General features: G+C 44.9%; 1 protein-coding gene across 2 annotated transcripts in view; it reads right to left on the bottom strand.

The window, feature by feature from the left end:
- LOC105497533 (cholinergic receptor nicotinic alpha 7 subunit) overlaps positions 1 to 22,734 on the bottom strand; it is a 134,125-nt gene that overhangs the window by 56,833 nt on the left and 54,558 nt on the right. For both annotated transcript variants that reach the window (XM_011768676.3, XM_071067250.1), the window contains 2 exons: positions 12,923 to 12,967; positions 2,748 to 2,857 (listed from right to left, as the gene is read on the bottom strand). In XM_011768676.3, the coding sequence (XP_011766978.1) occupies positions 2,748 to 2,857; positions 12,923 to 12,967 (155 nt within the window). The remainder of the gene's footprint in view (positions 1 to 2,747; positions 2,858 to 12,922; positions 12,968 to 22,734) is intronic.

The raw sequence follows: 22,734 nt of genomic DNA, 5'->3' as shown, positions 1-22,734 counted from the left end.
ATCTGAGTTGTCTGCTTCAAGTCACTCGGTTCTGAGTAGTTTGTTCTGCAGCAATAGACAAGTGTCTATGAGTGACTTAAATATTCTCTGAAATCTATTCATTCCACATTGGGTTCATGTGGACCTGCGGGCCCCATATTTAGCAGTTACTTCAAAAAGAAAGTCCTACATTCCATTTCTCAGGAAAACGAAAGCAGAAAATGAAGCAACCTCTACATCCTCCATGATGAAGCCTGGCGGACGTGGTCTACATCCACCACGGGAAAGAGGAACGAGCAGGATCCTTCAGTAGAGCTCAAGAGATGTGCGAGTGACGGGGTTCCGCGCCGGCAGCTGGGCCGGGTATGTGGAGGGGGATCGTTTCTGAGGCCTGGATCCTGGTAACATTTGTCAGGCAGGGACTGTTAGGTCTTTGCTCCTTGAAATTCAATTACAACTTGGAAATTCCTCATTAGCCAGAGCATTTGGAATCATCAAACATTTTACATTTTGGAATGAAAGATCCTACACATAGGCCATATAAACTGCCTCCTGTAACCGTATTAATAAGATTCCACCAACATAGTATACATATAATATGGTAGGGCTCTCTCTCTCTCTCCCTCTCTCTCTCTCTCTCTCTCTCTCTCTCTATATATATATATATAAATAAATATTTGGAGATAGCACCTAACTCTGTCACCCAGGTTGGCATGAGTGATACAATCAAAGCTCACTGCTGGGCTCAAGGGATCCTTCTACCTCAGCCTCCTGAGTACCTGGCACCACAGGTACAGGTCACCATGCCCGGCTAATTCTGTTGTTGTTGTTGTTAAGGATGGGGATCTCACCACATTGCCCAGGTTGAATGTTATAAAATTTATTCTTGATTTCAAACTTAAAAAATCTGAATTGAGAAATGAAAAGTATTGATTATTTTTTTCTAAATTGTTACATTACCATCTTGCTCTAAGAGCAGGAATCCTCATCCTTCTGCCTGTAAACACAGAACTGCCTTTATGGAATGTGTGTTCTTTTCCGTTTGCCAGACTAAGTGTGCTGCACACCTCCACGGAGTGATCCTCTAACCTGTGAAGCTGGCACTTCCCCCATTTTTCAAAGGAGAAATTGGAGACTCAAAGGTTACACGGACTATAAATATTACAGCTAAAATTAACACTTAGACGTCTTCAACCCTGACCCTTTGCCCTCAAAAAGTCAGACACAATGCCCTCATTATGGACTGAGTTGCATCCCCCTCAAACTCGCATGTTGAAATCCTAACACCTGGTGCCTCAGAGTGCGACTCTACTTGAAGACAGAACCTTTAAAAAGGTAATTAAAGTAAAAGGGGGTCATGAGCGTGGGGCCCTACTCCAATTCGACTGGAGTGCTTACAGGAAGAGGAGACTAGGGCACAGACAGGGATAAGGGAAGGTCACGTGAACCCAGTGAGCTGGCAGCCATCTACCAGCCAAGGAGAGAGGCTCAGAAAAAGCCAGCCCTGACAACACCTTCACTCAGACTTCTGGCCTCCACAGTTGTGACAGGGTAACTTCTATTGCTTCAGCCTCCGAGTCTGTAGCACTTTGTTACAGCAGCCTCAGCAAACTAATACAGCCCCCCGAGAAATAGAAGACCCAAAGTCCAGGCATGGAAAGGTGTGTGTTTGATCCATCAACAGGGGACCATTTACCCCTATTTTAGACATTTTTCAAAGCTCAGTTGTCTGAACTAATTTAAGAAGCAGAAAAGTGGCAGCAAATGAGAAGAAGATACTCTTTAACAGGCCCAACGATTCAAGTGAAATGTGGTCCCCAACAGCAAAGACAGGGGCAGAATGAAAAGTCAGTACAAGAAATGGCATCGTCCAGCCTTCTGGAAGTAGCCATGTAGGACAACACATTGCTTGTCCAGCAGGATCACTGAGTGACCATCGAGGGCAATTTGGTCACGCCGTTCCCTGCATCAGGAAATCCTGGGCTTCCTTATTCATTCAGTTGGGGCCAAAGGAAACAACTTGCTTTTCATGATGTAATTTATGAGATCTGAGACCTTATTAGTAAGAAATGTTCTGGGATCCCTTATTTGACTATGCAGTTTAACAAGAAATTTTACTGCTTCTAGAAACTTACCCTGCCTAAATAATTGCCTTTTAGGCATCTGGTCTGCAAGTCAGACTACCTTGGTTTACCAACGTGTCCCTTATTTCCTGACCTCAGGAGAAAGACTATTAGAACACAGGTATATACCCTGCAGGGGACGTTTCTGCATGCAGCTAGAGATGACAGTCCTCCAGCTCACCTGCAGCCATCTCTGCCCCAGAACTCTCCAATGCACGACGGGGAACACAGATGAGGATGTGGGTCCAAACTGTGGGCTCCAGCAGTGCGTCCCATAAGCCAGCACTTTCTGCTGTTGGTCATAACTGCTGCCATTCAGAGAACAAAGGTACTGCCTTACGCAAGAATACTCCATGTGCCAAGATGCACAGAAACAGCTCTAGGCCCCGAGAACACACAACTTCATGGGCATCTTAGGCAGCAGGCTAGCCAGGGTGTGCACGTGTGCATGCCAAACCAGGGAACGCCGGCTGAGGGGGACAGAGCTGCTTCTCAAAGGCCTCGTCACTTGGAAAGTCGTGTAGGCAGCAGTGGCCCCAGATCATAGATGACATATCTAGCATTTCTGTGAAATATTCAAATATACTTGATAGCTACATGTATACAAGCATAAAAGCATTTTTTTTCCTTGCTCAATATACTTACCTGTTATAGAGAAGAATGTCTGGTTTCCAAATCTGGCCATCTGGGAAACGAACAGTCTTCACCCCTGGATATTCTGACACATTCCACTGTAAATAGTGATCTGTCCAAGACTGACACACACAATGACATTAGCAGCACTTCACTTCCTTGGCTACTAATATTTCTTATAAGCAATTGTTAGGTAAGTGCAAAGCCAAAGAGAATTCCAGACATTTATTATAACTGAATTGCTATTTATAAAACATAATGAAAATGGGAATTCAATAATCCCTTCCAAAATGACTGTGAAGAGCATAAAACTCACATTTAAGGTTCTGCTGTCACCATGAACACATTCAAATGGTATCATTAAAGTGAATTCCAACCCTCTGCATGTCCCCGAGCCTTCTCCTGCAGTGGATGGGTTACTTCTAGCCAAATGAATAACTGTTTTGCCTTCAAAGTTTTCACTGTGAGAATACTTCGAAAAAAGAAATTCACTTATTTCCACTAGAATAAGAACCGGACTGGAAAAATGTGGAATATTTATTTCCAAAAAGCAATACTGTGCAGTTGCATGGGAACCTCTCAGAATTTCTAAAGGAATGTTTTCAGATTTGAATTTTTATTTTGTCACAGGGATAGTGCTTCTGACACCCGACAATGCAAATCCTGAGCCCTGATGGTGAAACACAGAGTCAGGACGAAAGGAGGCAGATGAAGACTCAGGAAGCACTCACACAAGCTCGCGGCCAGGCCTTAATTGAGGTTATCTAGTGACCTTGTCAGAGGAATACCCATGTCTGGGGTCTTCCCTCCCAGGATCAGGTGCTAAACAGCCTTTCCTGGAGCCCACAAGCTCTGCAGAGGATGCTCGGGTGGGATCCCACCTGCAGCTGCCACATAATTAGCACCACCCCACAGGAGGCTCAGTGCTGACAAGTGTGAACTCAGAAGCTCCTATAATTGCACCATTATCCTGTATTCTGTCCGCCTGGTACCACCCACGCTCTGGAGCTCAGGCTTTCCAAGATCTGAAAAGGTATGTGGTGCACCACCCCGACCTGGGACCAGGGTGACTCCTCACAATCAAACACATGGTAATTTCTGCAGCAAAACATGCCTATTTGCACGGAGACAAATAAATGCCTTAATTGCACATACATTTCAATTTGATTTTAGACCAAAACAGTTTGATGCAAAGTTACGAAAACAACATTTAAATGCTTGGGAACATTTTTTCCAAGCTGCTGAGATTTGGAAATTGCAGATGAGGGGCTGTGGAGCTAGAGCTACTGATACTGACAACAAGGGAGTCAAAGGGCATATCCCAGACCAACTATCCTCTGAGGAGGGCGGGCAGCATCCAGAAAGATGGTCCCAGCTCTGGATCTAATCCTACATCAGAAGAGAGGAACTATCCAGATGAGTGACATCATTTTGCAGCCAGGGACCTCCAGGAAAGAGGAAGTGTTCACGGGTGATGTGCAGAAGTATCATCTGGGGCATTCAGGATCAACAGCTGCCTGCTGGGCTCTCTAATGAGATGGAAGTGGTCTGGGAGGGGACAGGAGGGGCGCACCCAGGAAGGGTGGGTCTTGTCCTAACTGTCTTCCAGGAATGCCTGGGCACCAACCAAGCCACGCTTCCTGCAGCTCGCTCCGACTTGACACCTCTGCCCTGTGCTTCCCTTCATTTCTCTCCCTTGTCCTGGGCATGAGGCCCTTCCACAGCCAACACCTGTGCTTTCTGTGCCACAGTTTTGCATCTCATCCTGGGATGCTTCTCTGGGTTGGTCACTAATTATCACAAAGCCAGTCAAGTTCACCGTTATTACCATACAGGTCAAGGCCACAAGGTTCCATGAACAGGCCTGGAAAGTGGGCATGGTGGACCAAGGCACTTCTCTCCTTCTCCCCTGCCTGCCGAATGATGGCCAGAGAGGGGGAGGGGAGACAGGAAATGGGAATGGGGATGGGAGTGCCTGGTTGGTCAAACCCAGACCTCTTCCAAGGCACAGCCAGAGTTGCACACTGCCTCCCCACACTCCACACACCCCACTGCGTGAACCATGGGCTCATCCCCTCCCTGGCCAGATCACAGCCTTTATGCTAGTCCAGTGTCCTGTGTATGTCCAGACTCACCATAGTTCAGAGGGGGTCAGAGTGAGGACTGCTCCCATTTACAAGAGGAGGCCAGGGTTCAGGAAACTAGGATGTTTTAGTCAGTCACTGGGTCAGGGCTTACCTGTGTTACTTGACTTTAAGCAAACTGATCTCTGGGCTCTACCAGAGCTGGTTCTTCTGGCTCAGTCTCCCTGATGCTGCTGCCCATCTGCTGTTTTCCCTTGCCCCAAACCAGGCTGACCATTGTGTCAGAGGCATGTAAACCAGGGAAACTCCATCTCAAATAGCAGCTGGGTAAAACAGGCTCAAACCTCCTACGGGGCTGCATGCCCAGATGGTTAGGCATTCTAAGTCAAGGGACGAAATAGGAGGTCGGCACAAGATACAGGTCATAAAGACCCTGCTGATAAAACAGGTTGCAGTAAAGAAGCCGGCTGAATCCCACCAAAACCAAGACAGCCACGAGAGTGACCTCCGGTCATCCTCACGGCTACACTCCCACCAGCTCCATGACAGTTTAGAAATACCAAGGCAACATCAGGAAGTTACCCTATATGGTCTAACAAAGGGAGGCATGAATAATCCAACCCTTGTTCAGCACATCATCACGAAATAACCATAAAAATGGGCAACCAGCAGCCTTCAGGGCTGCTCTCTCTGTGGAGTAGCCATTCTTTCATTCCTCTACTTTCTTAATAAACTTGCTTTCACTTTACAGACTTGCCCTGAATTCTTTCTCACACGAGATCCAAGAACCTTCTCTTGGGGTCTGGATCAGGACCCTTTTCAGGTAACAGTAATGGCAGAAAAGGTCGGGGGGAGCTGCAGAAAGCATCCGAATCAGACAGACCTGGGTTTGTACCAAGGCTCTGGCAGAGACTAGTGGTGCGAGGTTGTTCAGATAAATCATTGTCTCTGGACTGCAGTTTCCTCGTATGTACCCTGCCTCACAGGATGAGATAAGATAATGTGTGCAGCAGCAGATTAAAGTCATGTGGCCCTGGTAGGCAAGTGATGAATGACGGTGTAAGAGAAGAGAGAGATTTCCCCACTTTACAAAATCCTGCTGGACTTGGGAGCTGTAATAACAGTCATAACGTAGCTGCGGCCAAAGGTGGGGAAGAGTGAGTGCCAACGAGGACAGGGAACCTCAGGCTGTGTGCCCTGGAGCCCAGGTCCACACTCTTGAGCCCGGGGGGCCCACCAGTGACCCCCACAGGCTCCGATGAAGGTTTCCTAAGAATGGATATAGAATAAGGCCCTATAAACAACAAACTTCTAGAAAAAGGTTGTTCTCTGAAAGCACTTGGTTCCTAGGTCCCTCGGGAACAGGGGGCAACAGGCAAAATCTTTGTAGACAGCACCTGGCATGTTTTCCACAGAGTGGGGATCTGAAAAGAAGCATCAATGAACCTAGACTCCCAGACCATTGCATTTAGAGGAGTGTGTGCTCTTCCTTCTCTCCCTCTTTCTGTGAGATTCCTTCTCATTAAATCTTCAAAAGAAGAGTGTGTGGAGTTGTGAGGGGACACAGAAGGGAGGAAGGGGCCATTGATCGAAAAGGCACCGCGGGAATCCCAATTATTCCATGGCCCTGGCACCTGGGCCCCATGTGCACTGCTTCGAGCCCACAGGAAACTCTAAACGTGTGTGGATGCTAGCGGCATGGAAGCATTGAGGGAGGGTGGAGGAGGGGAAAGGGATGAGAGAGGGGAAGGGAGGGAGGAAAAAGGAAAGTTACCTTTCATTAAAAAAAATACATTATGGTATAAGAAGAAGATAGATTTGGTTTTCCCGGCACAGAGCTTCTAAAGCCCTGGGAATTTCCTGAGTGAGAGGAGTGTCTTTTGTGATTCATACAGAGCCCCTTCTGACCATGCCTGAGGCCTGAGTTTACACTGATGAGGTGACTTAGAGTTGGGCACCTAGATAGCTTTCATGGGGGCTGGTCACCTAGTGACTGGAGGAAGGAGCTTTCCATCCACTGCACTCTCAGCTCTGGGGAGGGGTGAGAAAGGGGCTGGAGACAGGGTTATAAACACTCTTGGTCAGCACATCCACTTGCGGGGAGGGTGGCGCTGGGGAGAAGTTACTGCGGCTCTGTACACCTTTCCAGCCACCACGCCCCGCCCTCTGCGTCCTTCCACTTGGTGGTTCCTGAGCGCATCCTTCAGAATAAACCAATAAACGTTAAGTCATGGGTTTTCTTCTTCCCGAGTTTCATGTTGCTGAATTCCTGTTCTGAAACTCTGAATTCACGTAAGCTTTTCTCCAGGGTATTTTATAGAAGTAGATATTAAATATTTATTTAATGAATATATTTTTCTTTATAAATATACTAGTTTGTGTATTATATACAATTTTATTAAATAAGCCAAGTATTTTCCTGAGCTGTGAGCCATCTTAGAAAGTTATTGAACCTGGGGGAGAAGGGTAGGGGAACCCTCGAATTTTCAGTCACCTGGTAGACGTTGTGGGTAGCCTGGGTACCCCATTTGCAGCTGGTATCTGAAGTGAGACTGAGTCCTTTAACCTGTGGGATCTGATGCGAACTCCAGGTAGATAGTGTGAAAAATAAATCAAACTGGTGGACCCCCAGCTGCTGTTGGAAAATTGGTTGTTGGTGCCAGAAAAGACATCGCATGTTTGATGTCAGAAAACACTTATCTTTTCTAAATTCTTCCCGTCTATTATTTTGACAGAGGAGGAAAGCAGCCTTCTTTCCAGCCCCCTGATCCTGACACTTTTTTCTCTTGGTGAGACGTAATGATTGAAACATCGCTCTTCACCCTGAGATGCTGTCGCGGCCCTAAGCAAGCCGCTAGCTGGCTTGTCTGTGAACAGGAAGCATGGCATTTCCATGTGTCAGAGATCAAGTGATAATGAATGCAGAAATTAAAAAGGTAAACATTTTAGAAAAAATAATGGCTTAAAATCTCATCTATGGTGTGAATGCCATTAGTACCATAATTAGAATTAGGAGGTTAAAGTCAGAGAACGACCCAGGAAGGCTGGGACATCAAATGCCAGAAGAATGGTCACGACTGCAAAATGAGAAGACAGATATTTTAAAAGCAAATGGAAGTCTCTGGATGGTTCAAATGTCTCTTCAGAAACTGAAATGGCTTCTGTCATTTCTTCTCATAGATTAAATCAGATTCCATCTGACAAGCCTCCCAAAAGATAAAAACTAATCTGCAGAGAAAACCGGCTGCAGAGGAGCCGGCTGCTTCCTCCTAGGAACATGAAGAGGTGAACAGAGAGGCCAAGCCTCCTTCTACTCCCTCACGTTTCTGAATGATCAAAATCAAGGGCAACTGGGAGAAAGAACAACAAAACCAACACACTGGAGGTCAGGGAGAGATTTTTCATTTTTTTACTTTTCTGCCTTTTCCATTTTTAATGCATAGAAAATGTATCATTTGCAGAGTTTAAATACCCTAGAGAAAAGATTACGTGGATTCAGATTTTCAGGACAGGAATTCAGCAACGTGAAACTCAGGAGGAGAAAAATCCACTGCTAGAGCCGTTTTTGTGGGTCTCCACCCCTGGCCCGTATTTGCACCCCTCTCAGAACCCTGGCCCTGAGAGCCTTCAGTATCCAGCTTCACTTGCGCGTGTCCATTATCGTGCTGGGTCAAGTCAGGTTGGTCCCCAGCCAGGGAACACAAGAACAGCAATCAATGGAAGGTTGCTTAGAAGTGGCCCCTGGGCAGCATCCAAGCTTGCTCTGGTGACTCCTGAGTTCATGTCCACGCTGTGGGTATGAACAGGAATGCCAGGGCTTCCAGACTGAAACACTGGGTGGGGGCGGGGGCAGAGAGACACAGGCATTGGCTAGTTGACTGTTAAGGTTTGTTTTAAACCCAGGATTCTTATGAGCCCTTAAAAATTCAGTTGGGAGGCAGTGTTAAAACTGCTAGATCCTCCTCTTCCTCCTCCTCCTGCGTTTTTCCTCCTCCTCCTCCACCACCTCCATTTTTCCTCCACCTCCTACTCCATTTTTCCTCCTCCTTCTCCTCCTCTTTTCCTCCTTTTTTCTTCCTCCTCTTTTCCTCCTCCTTTCATCCTTCTCCTTTTTCCTCCTGCTCTTTTCCTTCTTCTTCTCCTCTGCCTCCTTCTAAACGTGTTAATTACACAGCCTGATCATAAATGGCTTAAAGGTAGAAACTGGGTTATATATTTCTAGGTTCCCTCACCTGGCCCAGTTTAATACCTTCCACAGAGTAGATTGCTTCAAAAGAGGAGGTGAGTTAAAAGGTGAGTTTTCAAACAAATGAAGCTGCAGATGCTTCTGCAAATGTAAGCCTTAATTAAAAATTAGCTGTGCTTGAAATAAATTTAGAGGTCTCTGGTGACACCCTCTGAAGCAAGGATGTTTATTTATGGAGCATCTGAATTCAATACTGGAAGTAATAATCCAGTTACATTTTTCTTGGAAACCACCATCCTTTAAATAAAATTGCCAAATCATATACATTGCTGAAGACCAGTCACTTACTGAGGGCTAAGGAAGATAGGCGCCAGAGAGAGAGACCTCTCCATAACATGCATTTCTCTCTGTAAGAAAAAGGTCAATAGCAGGGTTGTTCCTGAGAGGGCATGGCAAATGTCCAACTTTAATTAAAGAGGGAAGCACCTGCCTCATTCCCCGAAGCCTGACCTTGCACACACAGTATGAAAGTGGGGCACGGCTGTTCAGGAAATGGCTTTATGTTGTGTCATACTACCTAAGCACCTCAAGGTTCACCCTGAGTTTCTGCTTCATTCTCTCATTCAGCAAAAGTTCTTTGGCGCCCGCTACAGGTGAGACAGTAAGCTTGGGGCTGTGGGTACAGCAGTGACTGAAGGCACCTGGAGCGCTGTCCCCACCGCGCACACATTCTAACGGTGAGGAAGACTCAGAACCAATGAGCAGATAGACGAGTGACCACAAAGTGGGTTAGATGGTGAGAAGCCTTTGGGAGAAAAATATAACAGGATAAAGAGAACACAGTGGGCTGGAGGTGGAGGGGAGGGTTTGGGACAGTACATTGGAGCTCAGGGAAGACCTCAATGAAGAGGTGACCTTTAGGAAGAGACCAGTGAGAAGTAAGGGGGAAATCAAGTGGTTCTTAGGGACGAGTCTTCCTGGCAGGGAGAGCAGCCAGTGCAAAGGCCCTGAGGGGGGCACGTGCTCGGGTGACATGTGTGTCACCCAACAAGTGGGCAGTGAGCGCAGCCAGGAAGCAAAGGATAGAGGGGAGGGGAGAAGAAAAAGGAGCCAGGCAAGGAGGGAATTGAATCCAAGGCCACTTCGAGGATTTCAGTTCCTATGCTGTCCAGGGAGACAGGAGCCCCTGGAGGGAGCTGTGCCAAGAAGCTATATGCCGGCTGCTATGTTGAGGACAGACACCACCAGAAGAGGCGACACTGACGCGGAAGGCTGGATGGGGACTCCTAATAATGGAGGTGAGAGATGACGCCCATGTAGACCAGGGTGAAAGTATCATGGCTGAGGCTGTAGTTAGATCCTGGATCGGTTTTGCATGTCAAGCTGCCAGGATTTGTTGATGTATCAGGGGTGAGATGTGTGAGACAAGAGTTAAAGGTTTTTGGTTTGAGCCAATGGATCCATGGCTTTAACATTTATTCAAATGAAAAGTCTGTAGGGAGGGACAAAAGCGAGAATGACCCACGGACACTATTTTGATGCTACAGGCAGCAAGGACAATCATTAATGCCGGGCTCTCAGCAGGGGCCAGGAGATGAGCCTGCCCATGGGAAGAAGGGCTGGGCCTTCCAGGAGAGCACAGATCATGTGTGTCCTGCGCAAAAGGAGGGAAGCTAGAGTAGGTGGCAAAGGCAAGGGCAGGGATGCGCTCACTGAAGTATGCTGCTTTAAATCCTGCAGGGGAGTCTCTCAAGGGCTCTCACCTGACTAACGTTAGGTTCTGCAGGGGTCTCACATGTAGCTATGGGTGCACCTTGTACTCCTAGCAATGGCTTTAAGCAGATTCATTTTCTTTTCTTTTCTTTTCTTTTTTTGAGACTGAGTCTTGCTCTGTTCCCCAGGCTGGAGTGCAGTGGTGTAATCTCAGTTCACTGCAACCTCTGCCTTCTGGGTTCAAGAGATTCTCCTGCCTCAGCCTCCTGAGTAGCTGGGATTACAGGTGTGCACCACCACACCTGGCTAAGTTTTGTATTTTTAGTTGAGACGGGGTTTCACCATGTTGGCCAGGCTGGATGCAGATCCATTTTCTATTCCTCAACTCCACATGTATTTGCAGGATAACTCACCTGCCCAAGAACCACATGGGACTATCCTTTGCCTCCATTTTTACTTCTCCCTTTCCACTTGACAAAGAGGGGCACATTTCTCTTATCTTACCTCAACTCCCATCTTGGGACACTGACCCAAGAACCAAACAAAGGATCGATTCAAGTATCAGCCTCTGTGTCTGTGTGAATTACCTTACAAATTGGGTGGCAAACACTTTCAAAGGTCCGGTGGGTTTTAATTCTTTTAATTCTTTGTTTTCAACAAAACTGAAGGAGAAACTAATCAAGCTGTCAGCTGATACATTTGATGAAAACTACATTATTTTTGGCATATAATCTAGAAGAAGTACAAAGATTGAGTAACATTGCTTTAACAAAGTGGCTTTCATGTCCAACTACTCATGTTACTACACCTAGTTAAAAAACAGCAACAGAATTGATGTGAAAACTATCATTTCTCCATTCAAGTAATAATAAGTCATCTGGGGATACATGAACTAATTTAAAACAAACTCATCTTGGGCAGATATAAATTGCCAACAAAAATTTATGTTTCATAATTACTTAAAAATTTAATTTATGTCATTTTGATGAATTATAATACCAATAACAACAGCAAACTTAAATCAATCCAAAAGAAACAAAATTTAATATTTATGGTGTAAAGGAATAATTCTTGTGTAAATATTTACATTTGAAAAAACCAAGGCACAGTGATTAATAAAAGACTTTCGGCCCAGCATGGTGGCTCATGCCTGTAATCCCAGCACTTTGGGAGGCCGAGGTGGGTGGATCACCTGAAGTCAGGAGTTCAAGACCAGCCTGGCCAACATGAAGAAACCCTGTCTCTACTAAAAAATACAAAAACTAGCCGGACGCGGTGGTGCATGCCTGTAATTCCAGCTACTTGGGAGGCTGAGGCAGGAGAATCACTTGAACCTGGGAGGCAGAGGTTGCAGTAAGCCAAGATTGCACCACTCTACTGCACTCCAGCCTGGATGACAGAACAAGACTCTGTCTCAAAAAAAAAGAAAAAAAAAAAGAGAGAGAGACTTTCAAACATAAAACTATATTACATTAGGATAAAATTCCCTATAGAAAGCAGAATAGAAATGCATTCGCAAAGAAAAAAGGGACTATGTTAAACATCTGACAGTTTTAAAAAAGGCTTGTTCATATGGTGTTTGAATGAGATGGGCACCAAATTATTATGCTATTTTGATTCCATTTAACATAGAGACTGACCGTTCCATTTTTCAGTGTCAATATTTACAATTGGATGTTAAGTGGCATCATTTGCAATTAATTAAATTTAGGTTAGTATTGCAGATGTCAAGTTAAAAATCTACAAATGATAGGCAGCATTTCAAGATTCTTACAAGCATCACTAGAGCAGAGTACGAGGGCCTCTGGTTTAGGAACACTCCACCTGATTCAAACATGCAGCTCTGGAGGCCACAGAGGGCAGGGCTGGAACTCCTGAGTCCTGGGGACTGGCTATGGTGCAGGTTGTGGACATCTACATGCAGCCCTGTATCTTCTTACTTGTCTTGCCTGAAGTGCTTCTGAAGTGTCCCCACATTACCCTGTCCTATGTGCTGAGCTTGTGCATGTGTTGAGCACTGCAGACTGTAGTGTCATACACCCAACATTCATTGTTGGCAGCTGTGGAGTTGGTGTGACAGCCATGGTTATGTTTTCTTTTCTAAATAGGACCTCTCAGAAGCAAGCATCTCAGGTATCAGGACAAAAATCTTGGGTGCAAGATCTTGCAGGCCCATGGATGAGATTGTCATTCTCTTAACTTACCATTTGCAGCCAAATGTTGGTGGTTAAAACTTGGTTCTTCTCATCCTTAAAAAAAAAAAAAAAAAGCAGCAGCATAAATATGATATGGTTTACAAAAGAAAGAATGAGACAATTATTCACGTGGGGATCTGACTGTTGGGATCATTATGTGTGGAAATTAGAATGCACCAAGCACTTCCAATATATGCAAGCAGCATTTCCCCAGAGTTAAGCTTTTCCATTTATTCCAAAGTAAGACACATTTATTATACAGCATTTTAAAAAGATGGAAAAGTATAAAGAAGAAAATTAAAACTCTGCAACCTTACCATCCAGAAATGATGCCTGCTAATGATTTAGCTATTTATCTTTGTATTTTTAAATAATTCACAGACTAAAAAAAACCATAAAAGTAGGTGAAAATCCAAGTTTTTAAAGTCAGGTTTATTTCCAAAATATATACAGTTTTAAACAAATACAAATATGCTATGCCTCCCTCCCCCAGGAAAGGGGCCATGGCCCTGTGTGGAGCTGCTGCACCCTGTGTGGGTGGTGAAATGTGGGCCGTGACTCTGACTTGTCCCTGCAGATCTGGACTTTTCTCTCATCCTCTAACTTCTAGGGGGAACATCAGGCTTTGAAATACACCTGAAGGTAAAGCCTACCTAGGTGAGTAAACTAAAGGTGAGAAAGATGAGGTGACTTTAGAAGCAGCCATTCAAACTTGGATCTCTCGGACTCCAGAGCCTATTTTCCTACATTTCCAAAACACCTCCCTGAGTTCTGCCTCCAGCTAAGCCTACGTGCTAACCAGGGAGCTTGGATAGTGTACCAGCTGTGACTTTGCTCCAGCACAGGACGTATAGAGAAGAGACCCGTCAAGACCGGCCTTTCCAAATGGAAGGCAACTTGCATTTTAGTATGGCTGACCAAGCCCAATAAAACAACGTGAAAGGAGGCAAATGAGTGAATTCTGTACAATAGTTATACTGTGAATGTTGTGATTCAGTATGAAATAACTCCAACCCAAAGGGCTCTGTGCATTAGCAGTTGACACCCTCTCCAGAGAAAATATTAATTAATGCCCCTGTGAAGATGTGAACAGGAGCTGAAACCTCAAGCTCCTGCAACAGAATCTACTTGGCCTGGTTCAGCGATGGGCAGTTTCCAAAAAAAAAAAAAAAAAAAAAAAGACCCAAAGGCAGAAAGAACGTGGCATCTACTGGGGCGTGTCAGTGGGCAGGGATGCAGATGAAAAAAGTGCTGCCTCTCATTACAATGAAAATGCGTTGAGCATGTAAGAAGCTGGCAGGGACACTCTGATGCATCAGTGCCCCAGCCCAGTCGCTCACATGTTGGGCACCTCTACGGTGAGATGGGCCAGGTGGGGCAAATCCCACAGAGAGGAGAGGGCTGCCTAGGGAGGGACATGGGATGATGTTTCAGGGGACCCCAGGCCAGGGGCAATGGCCACAAGACGCTGAACATTTATTCAGTTACAGGAAAAAATATATCCCATTTTCCTAATAAAATGTGCCAGGAGTTTTCGGTGGGAAAAGTTGTAGAGCTAACATGTCTCTGCACTCTGCACTGAGCAAATGATCCCCAACAGAGCTATCCATTTAAGTAGCTGGAGCACTCCAGTTCCAGTTCAATCTCCAATATTATTGGGAAGTGTTGTTAAACTCTTCAGAATGTATATCTGTTACCTCAACTTATTAAGGAGTTGTTGTTTTTAATGGACTTAAAATTAGAAAGGGTTCCATTGAGGTGCCTTTCCTTCTTTTAATTGCATGTGTGTCTTCATCTGCTGAGAGAAAGGCTTCTGTGGTTTGGGAGCTCAATTACTACCAATCTAATTAAAAGGCTTTCTTCTTTCCAACATTCTAACAGAAACCCCATTAGAGGAACACTGAATTTCAGCGGTGTGTGGCAGCTTGGGACCAAGTACAGCTTTTCAAACTGTAATCAACAAGCAGCAGCCACCACCACCTGAGCATGCAGGGATGCCCATTAGGGGAGCCCCCCACAAAGACTCAAGAGGGAGAGAGAAGGGCATGAGGAACCATGCTCCCAGAACAATCTCCCTCCTCCTAGCACCTGTACGGGCCACACATGGTCTGAGTCTCTTGGCTCTCTGTCTGCAGTGACAAGGTCCCTCACCTCCTTCCCATCCCCACTGTGCAGCCTGCTGCCTCTATGCACACCGCAGGCACACATACACACAGAGGCGGTCCTCTACTCATCTTTAGACCAGACTTTCTGACCGCCGATACGATCAGATCACCCTCCTCCAACTGCACTGCCCAAAGGATCAAGTCAAAAGTCTTGAGTGAAGTGCACAAGCCATTGCTACAAGCCATGGTCCAGCCAAGTTTTCATTCATTCATTCATTCATTCATGCAACATTTATGGAACATCTCCTGTCCCCAGCATTATGCTTGCCTGACGTGTGCAGTGGAAATTAATATTGCTCCTGAGCTCCTAGAATAAAAATTGTGTGTGTGTGTGTGTGTGTGTGTGTGTGTGTGTGTGTGTGTGTGTGTGTTGGTGGGGGCGGGGAATGAGGTAGGATTATACAACACAATAATGATACACTTATAACAACCTGTAACAACAAATGGTAACAAGGGTCACAGAGGGAGGGAACAGGGTCCCTACAAGGAGGAAGACAGGGACATGGACTTCACCCAGAGTGACAAGGGGTGGCGTCCTGGGGTTGAGCCTCTGATTTAACAACCTGTAATCCTGCAATACCACAGTATGTGGATCTCCTCACACCCATCATGTGCACCCCAGCCCTGAGCCTTTGTCCCTTGGTCCCCATGACTAGCCCTGCTTGCCAAGGTTCTATCCAGGCATTTACTGTCTCCAGGCCCCCACGTCTGTGACCACAGATGAGAGGCAGCGGCTGCAGGCCTCAGTCTCCTCATTTGCAAAATGGCTCCTGACTGATCCCTTTCCCCTTTCTCAAAGGGGTCCTGTGGGACTCTGGCAGCAATAGGTCTGCAGGTGTTGTGTCTCCTCCTGCAAGACCCTGACAGGCTGGCAAGAAAAACCCTCCCTCCCCAGGGGCTACTCCAAAAGCAGGTTCAGGGTCCATCTCTCCCCTCCCCTCTCCCCACAGCCTTTTCCCTCCTTGGTCCCTGGCAAGCCTGTCCCAACCCTGCTGCACTAAAGCTGAGCTCAGCCCCCTGCTTCCCGACAGGCTTCTGCACAGAGCACCTGGAGCAGGACTTCAGCTCTGCACTCAACTTCCTTGCCTCAGGGTTTGCATTTGGCCACACAGGCTGCAGGTGAACTGGGAGACCTGGGGATGGTAGCCACACCTCTGAGTGTGGAAAGTCCCCAGATGGGATTATAGTTCCCACATGGCCCTCTGGCCCCCAGCAGAAGGACATTCAGGGCAGGATGCAGGGGCTCCACTCCCACTGCCCAGAATTTACCTAGGGACAAAATCTAGCTCCTCACCCAGCAGGGAAGTTTCCTTCTCTTTCACCCAAATGTCCTCCACTGCTGCCAGAGCCCCCAGCCTGCCATGCAGCACTTGAGCCTGAAACCATGAATCAGCAGGCAGAGCTGCCTACAGCAGTCACTCCCTCCAAGTTGGAGGCCACCCTGGTCAAACTAGGGGGTTCCTGCAAGAGAGGGGATAGAAACATCCAATCCTGGCCCAGAGGCCTATGAATAAATACACAGGTTTAGTCTCCCAAAGAACAGTATTCCACAGGAACCTAGGGGCCTGCAATTAAGTAGCACACACTCTATGTTTTATTCCGTTTGGACGCTTATAACAAAATATTATACACTGGGTATCTTATAAAACATAGAAGTTTGTTTCTCACAGTTCTGGAGGCCGGAAGTCCATGATTAACCTGCCACTATGGCTGAACCCTGGTGTCTGGTGGGGGCTGGCTTCCCGGATCATAGGCAGCCACCTTTTCACTGTGTCCTCGCATGGTGGAAGGGGCGAGGGAGGTCTCTGGGGCCTCATATATAAGGGGACCATCCATCATGACTGCACCCTCATGGACTAATCACCTCCTAACACCATCGCCTTGGGGATTCAGATCTCAACATATACATTTGGCGGGGGACAAAAACATTCAGACCATTGCACTGTGAAAGTGGGCTTCAGCAATTCCAGATCCTCAGGCTGCCCCCTGGCTATTCCTGCCCTCCCCAACTGGGCAGGAGGGCATGGAGGAGCAGAGTCCACAGAGGCAAAAGACCCTGGGGCTCCGGACTCATCAGGCAATTGGCTTCTGGGCATTTCAGTGTTCTCTCCTCCGAAATAGGGATGCAAACAGCTGCCCTGTCTGCTACAGCAGGTGGGAAGAGGAGGAGCATGCTGCAATCTGTGCAGTGTCACTCAGTGCCAGTGGCTGTCGCCACATAGCTACTCACACACATGGCTCTCCTGCAAGATCTACACTCTCTTCTCCGTCTCAGATGAAGACAGGAGGAGGCAGGGTCCCCAGCCCACATAATCCCAGAAGGCCGGTGTGGCAAGGCACCCTCAAGTCAACACGCCTAACTCCCTTCATTCTTTTCCAATCTGAGCCCTTCAGTTGAGAGCGCACTTTAAGTGATTGTGCTTCTTAAAATCAATCTCTCTGAATAATCGTGTATATGGTTCAGAATTCAACTGTCGTGGTAATGCATAATGTGCTATCTTGCATTTCTGCAGCAATTTTTCTTTTGTGAATTACTGAGTAACATCATTCAATGTGCTTTTACAGAGCTCCCATCACATTATTTTTTTTTCTTTGTGTAGATGCTAAGAAAAAAAAGCAAACACATAACAATAGACCTAACCACCACCATTTCTAAATTCTTGTTTGCAGAGAAAATAGCTGCATAATATAAATTCATATCTGTGTAGCACTCTAAAGTTTATAACAAGGGTGACTTCTTTTATCTAATTTAATACTCTTTACATCCACTATATTTTTTTCTTAGTTTTACAGCATAACAAACTGAGGTTTTCCCTGAGTCAGCAAGATACTAGGTCTGACAAAAGACTCATATTCAGAATAAGAAATAAACTCCTAAAAATCAATCAGAAAAGGGCAGGCAATCCAATAGAAAAATGGACAAAAGATGAACAAGTACTTTGCCAAAAGGATATCAATAAATATCAGGTATCAGGTATCAGTGATACCTGAAAATAACAAAGCTAGCCTTTAAATAGAGTTTGCATTTCTAAATGTCACATGACATGCACACGCAAACAACTCATTTTGGCTTCACGACAATAATCCAGCAAAGTAAGTATTATTATTTTTCTCATTTAATAATGGAGATTATGGGAGACCCCCCAAATTTAATTTTATATGTCTCTTTTCTGTTTGAATGCTTTGCTATGAGCATGTATTACCTTTATAATCAAAGGAGAAGGGGAATGCATAAATATATCAATTATGAAACAAAAAGGCTCCTGGTCCTAGGTCACACAGCTAAGTACAGAAACTGAGATCCAACCCCCTAACCTGCTTCATAAAGTTGAGTTTTCAACACTTGTGTTTTGAACCACGATGTCATTCTTCCCTCCTTGTTGTAACAGCAAACACTATGATTACGATCATGACAAATAATTCCCTTTGGTAATTGTACAAGACAGAAGTTTTCAAAGTATGGTCTTGGAACCCCTTGGTTTCTGAGACGCTTTCAGAGGACCAGTGAGACAAATCTTTCTTCATAATGGTTAGACGTTATTTCTCTCTTTCACCCCCCTTTCCCCTTGAGTCTTCCATAGAGCTTTGCAGAGGCTACAGCACATAGGGACCAGCAGCAGACTGAATGCAGAAGCTGGTCAGAGCGTCCAGATGTTTTCTATTACATGAGGCATTAAGGAGATTTGCAAAATAAAAAGCAACGCCACCCTTCCCACTGATTTCTTGGGTGAAAATATGGTCATTTTCCATAAAATGCTATTTATGTTAATATTATGCTATTCATGGAATGGCCTTATTATGTTAAGTGAATTAATGAGCTTTAAAATGTTTCTTAGCCTTTATCTCCAATGTGGTAAATATTGATAGATATAATCACATAAACAAAACTTAGAGGATCCTCAATAACCTTAAAGAGAGCAAAGGAGTCCTGAAGCCTGGATGTCTGAGAGCCGCTGAAGGGGAGCTTGGCATTTCTAGGACCATCCTGGTCCTTGTACCACAGGGCCTGGCCCTCTCGGGATGCAGAGTTCAGCTCTACCTCTGCTCACATTTTGGGACTCCTCAGGGTCTGTTTGTTGGGGACACAGTGTAAAAAATACAGATATCACAGGCTCTGAGCTCTGCTATTCACTAGTCATGTGGGCTTGGGGTAGTCTCATCACCTGAACTTTTCTGAGACTCAGTTCCCTTATTTGTGAAAACAAGGGTGAAGGCTGTTAACTGCTCTCTCTCCAGCATGTTGCAAGGACTGAATAGGTAGCACGAAGAAAAGTGCCTAAAACATAGCAAAATTCTCCACTGTTAAATTACTGGAAAAAAAGTTCCTTTGATAGGAAGGTACTGAAAAAGCTAAGAGAATTGGCCCAAACTGACAGTATCTCCTCGCTATCTGCGGCTGCCTATTTTTAGGGGTGGCACATAATTACTGGTTGGTTTTCTGTTTCTAATTTAACTGTGTAATAATTTGTTTTGGTTCTCAGTTTATTCATTTAGCTCTGCAATGTTCCTTTTATTCTGTTATTTTATTGGCTCATCTTTGAAACCTGGTTGGTTCGGTTCCCACTGAAATTAAGGCTTAGGAATTATGTGTCTAGAGGTCAGCATTTAATATTCCCAGTGGGTTCATGGTTATTCTGCGATGCATCAATGTGCAGATGAGAATCTTTTCAAAAAGTGTGCAACCTGACTTCCTTCAAGCCTTGGATCCTGGCCTCATCCACCAGCTAGCCACCTTGGCAAAGGGTTAAGCTATGAAACTTCACTATTTCTAGGATTCTAGGAGCTCCTTAATCACAGCCGAACTGTTTACAGATATATGCTTATTTCTGACAGTACCATGAAACCTGACAAATAGAGGAAATGCATTATGTTTTAAAACACAGCACTCTGAAGACCCTGAGATTGGAGACGTTGCTCCAAAGACCCACTGAGGCAGAGACTGCAGTCCTTGGAAAAACTTCTGTGCCTAGAACTCCCCCAGCAGAGTGATTCTGAACTCTTTGATTCTATTTTTAACTACCAAAGTTAATCCTGCACAGTTCGAGAACACCGATTTCAGGAACTATGCAAAGTATAAGGCTTAAGGGATTTTAAAAATCAGACCACAGTATAACACATGTATATTGATATATATATTTTTTTCCTCCCAACAGGTCAGCATGTAATTCCTTGAGACATAATCCCAGGAAAGACCCATGATGGCAAGATGGGAAACTGGCTGATCAGCCTGGGTCCTTTCTGGAGAATAAATGCCAGGCGAACAGAGGCAGGTGGGTTTCTTCAGCTTAGGACCTTGATCCAGGCACACCACGGACTTTTGTTCCCCCTGTGAAATCCACTGCCCAATGCCAGATTGAGGGGAGCAAGGCAAACCAAGGTGTTCAGCTGCCTGTATGTGCAGGAATAAGAGAGCTTGCCTGGGAGAGGTGAGCCCCACCCCACCTGATGTCCATTTGGTTCTCGCTGGGTGGACTCCCATCCTCAGAGCGGCCCCATCCTTCTCAGGGAGGGAGGAAGAGTTCAAGCATGGACTTTTCACTTCAACTGAAAGGGTTTCTTTCTTTCCATGAGGAAGGGCCCCCTATCTCCCTCAAAGGACCTAACTCTTGGGGAATGAAGCCTGGAAGGTGGATCATGAGAGCAGAACCTAACAGAGAAGGAATCAATCTTGAATTAGCAGAGCTGACAACAGGTAGTCATAGGAAGATTGTGAGTAGAGGAGAAAGAGGAAGAGAGATGCTGGGTTTCCAGCATACTGAGTGGAGCAAGAATCAAACTTCATCTGAACTATCCTTGAACAGAAAGGATAAATCCCCCTTTTAAGTTTAAGCCGTCATCCCAACTGAATCAATTTTCAGGAATTTCCTTGAGTGTTTACAAGTTGTATTTCTCTGGACTAAGAGCAAACACCTATACACACAGCCAGACTCTCACAAATGCCTTGGTTCCAAAATTTATGTAACTTCAATATCAGGCTTTTTCAATGAATTGTCAGAAAGCTAGTTGCAATAAATCTCATCACAATTGGGGTCCTCTAAAGAACTGAGTTAGAGATAAGGAGACCCCAACAGAGTTCTTGGTATGGAACTGGTGCAAGGTGGGTTCAAAAGGCCAATAGAAAGGGAAGGGGCTAAGACAAATAAGTGGAAGTTACGAGCAGGATTTAGAAGCAGTCATTTATTGTTCTTGCTTTTTTGTTGTTGTTATTTGATGTTTCTAATACTTCTGCAAATAATATAGGCTAATTGGCTTAATGAACAAAGATAAAAATAAATCAGGCCACGAATCAGGAAAGTATAACATAAAAATAACGCATCCCTATTACATCACAGAAAATACTGAGGCATGAGCCAGATGAAAACAAATTGGAATGACAGCCACAAGAAGGGAGTATGAGTATGAATGAATGAATGATTAAATATATACATAAATAAAAATTTTAAAATAACAAGCACAAAGAAGAAAGGCAGCTAGGCACACACACATAACTAATATACAAAGTAGCCTGGAAGAAAAGCCCAAATAAGAAGGGCACGCTTCTCATGAGTTCTTTATATTATACTATATAAGCCTTGGATCAAATTAAGCATGATTTCAAAGATAAGCTAATAAAATAACAGAATAAAAGGAACATTGCAGAGCTAAACGAATAAACTGAGAACCAAAACAAATTATTACGTAGTTAGATTAGAAACAGGAACAAAACAGATACAGCTAAAAAATTGAGTTACTGGCATGAAGGCAGGACACGAGATAATCACGGTGAGAGAGAATCACAGCGTTCGCAGAGCAAACACACCAAGAGATTACATCCATTACAGAAGAGGTTGGAAATGGAAGTGAAACAAAGAAGCCACAGCTAGAGCTGATATGGAGACTACAACACAGAGAAACTAGTTTAAGTATGCCGGGATAATAAATGGGAGACCTGCTTGTGGTTCTAGCCAAACAGGAGACTCTATAATGTGAATACCATCCTGATATAAACACCTGGAAATTCTGGAGAAAATCAAACAAATGTCTTTTTAAATATTGATTCTGGCTCACAAGAAATCCTTGAACACTACAACAACATCCAAGAGGAAACTGAAAAGAACATTTTAAGTCCGTGAGCTGACACCACAGCAGAGTGCAGGAGTGTGGAGACCAGTGGCCAGTGTTATTCACAGAGAGCTTAAACAATGCCTAAGTGGGACTATGAAAAGATTCTCTTTCGTAGGTGGAGGGCTGAACCAAATCCCCCATCTACTTACACCAGCATGGTCCAGGAAATCTTGAAGAGACCACTGACCAAAAAAGAATCAAGTTAGTCTGTGTCATTCTGGGCTGAAAGTGGAGAACCAGGGTATACTCTATTTCCTGAAAATGCATTGGCCTTCTTTCTGATGGAGAATTCAAATGTAACCAATCCACAATGCCTAGGAACTCTGCAAGTCATGGAATTAGCTTAGAAGTTGTTCCAGGTCAGTAAAACTTGAGGTCCCAGACAGACACAATGAGAACAAACAAATTAACAAACCACAAAAAAGAAAAAAGGAAGAAAATAATAATAACAAAAAATTGTTGCATAGAAAACACAACAATGATTATACCCTCCTGATCAAAAATACAAAATACATAAAGTATAAAATTCTCCATGAGTGAAAGAGAGAAAAC

The sequence above is a fragment of the Macaca nemestrina genome, chromosome 7 (assembly GCF_043159975.1).
Source record: "Macaca nemestrina isolate mMacNem1 chromosome 7, mMacNem.hap1, whole genome shotgun sequence".
Lineage (NCBI taxonomy): Eukaryota > Metazoa > Chordata > Mammalia > Primates > Cercopithecidae > Macaca > Macaca nemestrina.
This window is presented reverse-complemented; position numbering and strand designations above follow the sequence as displayed.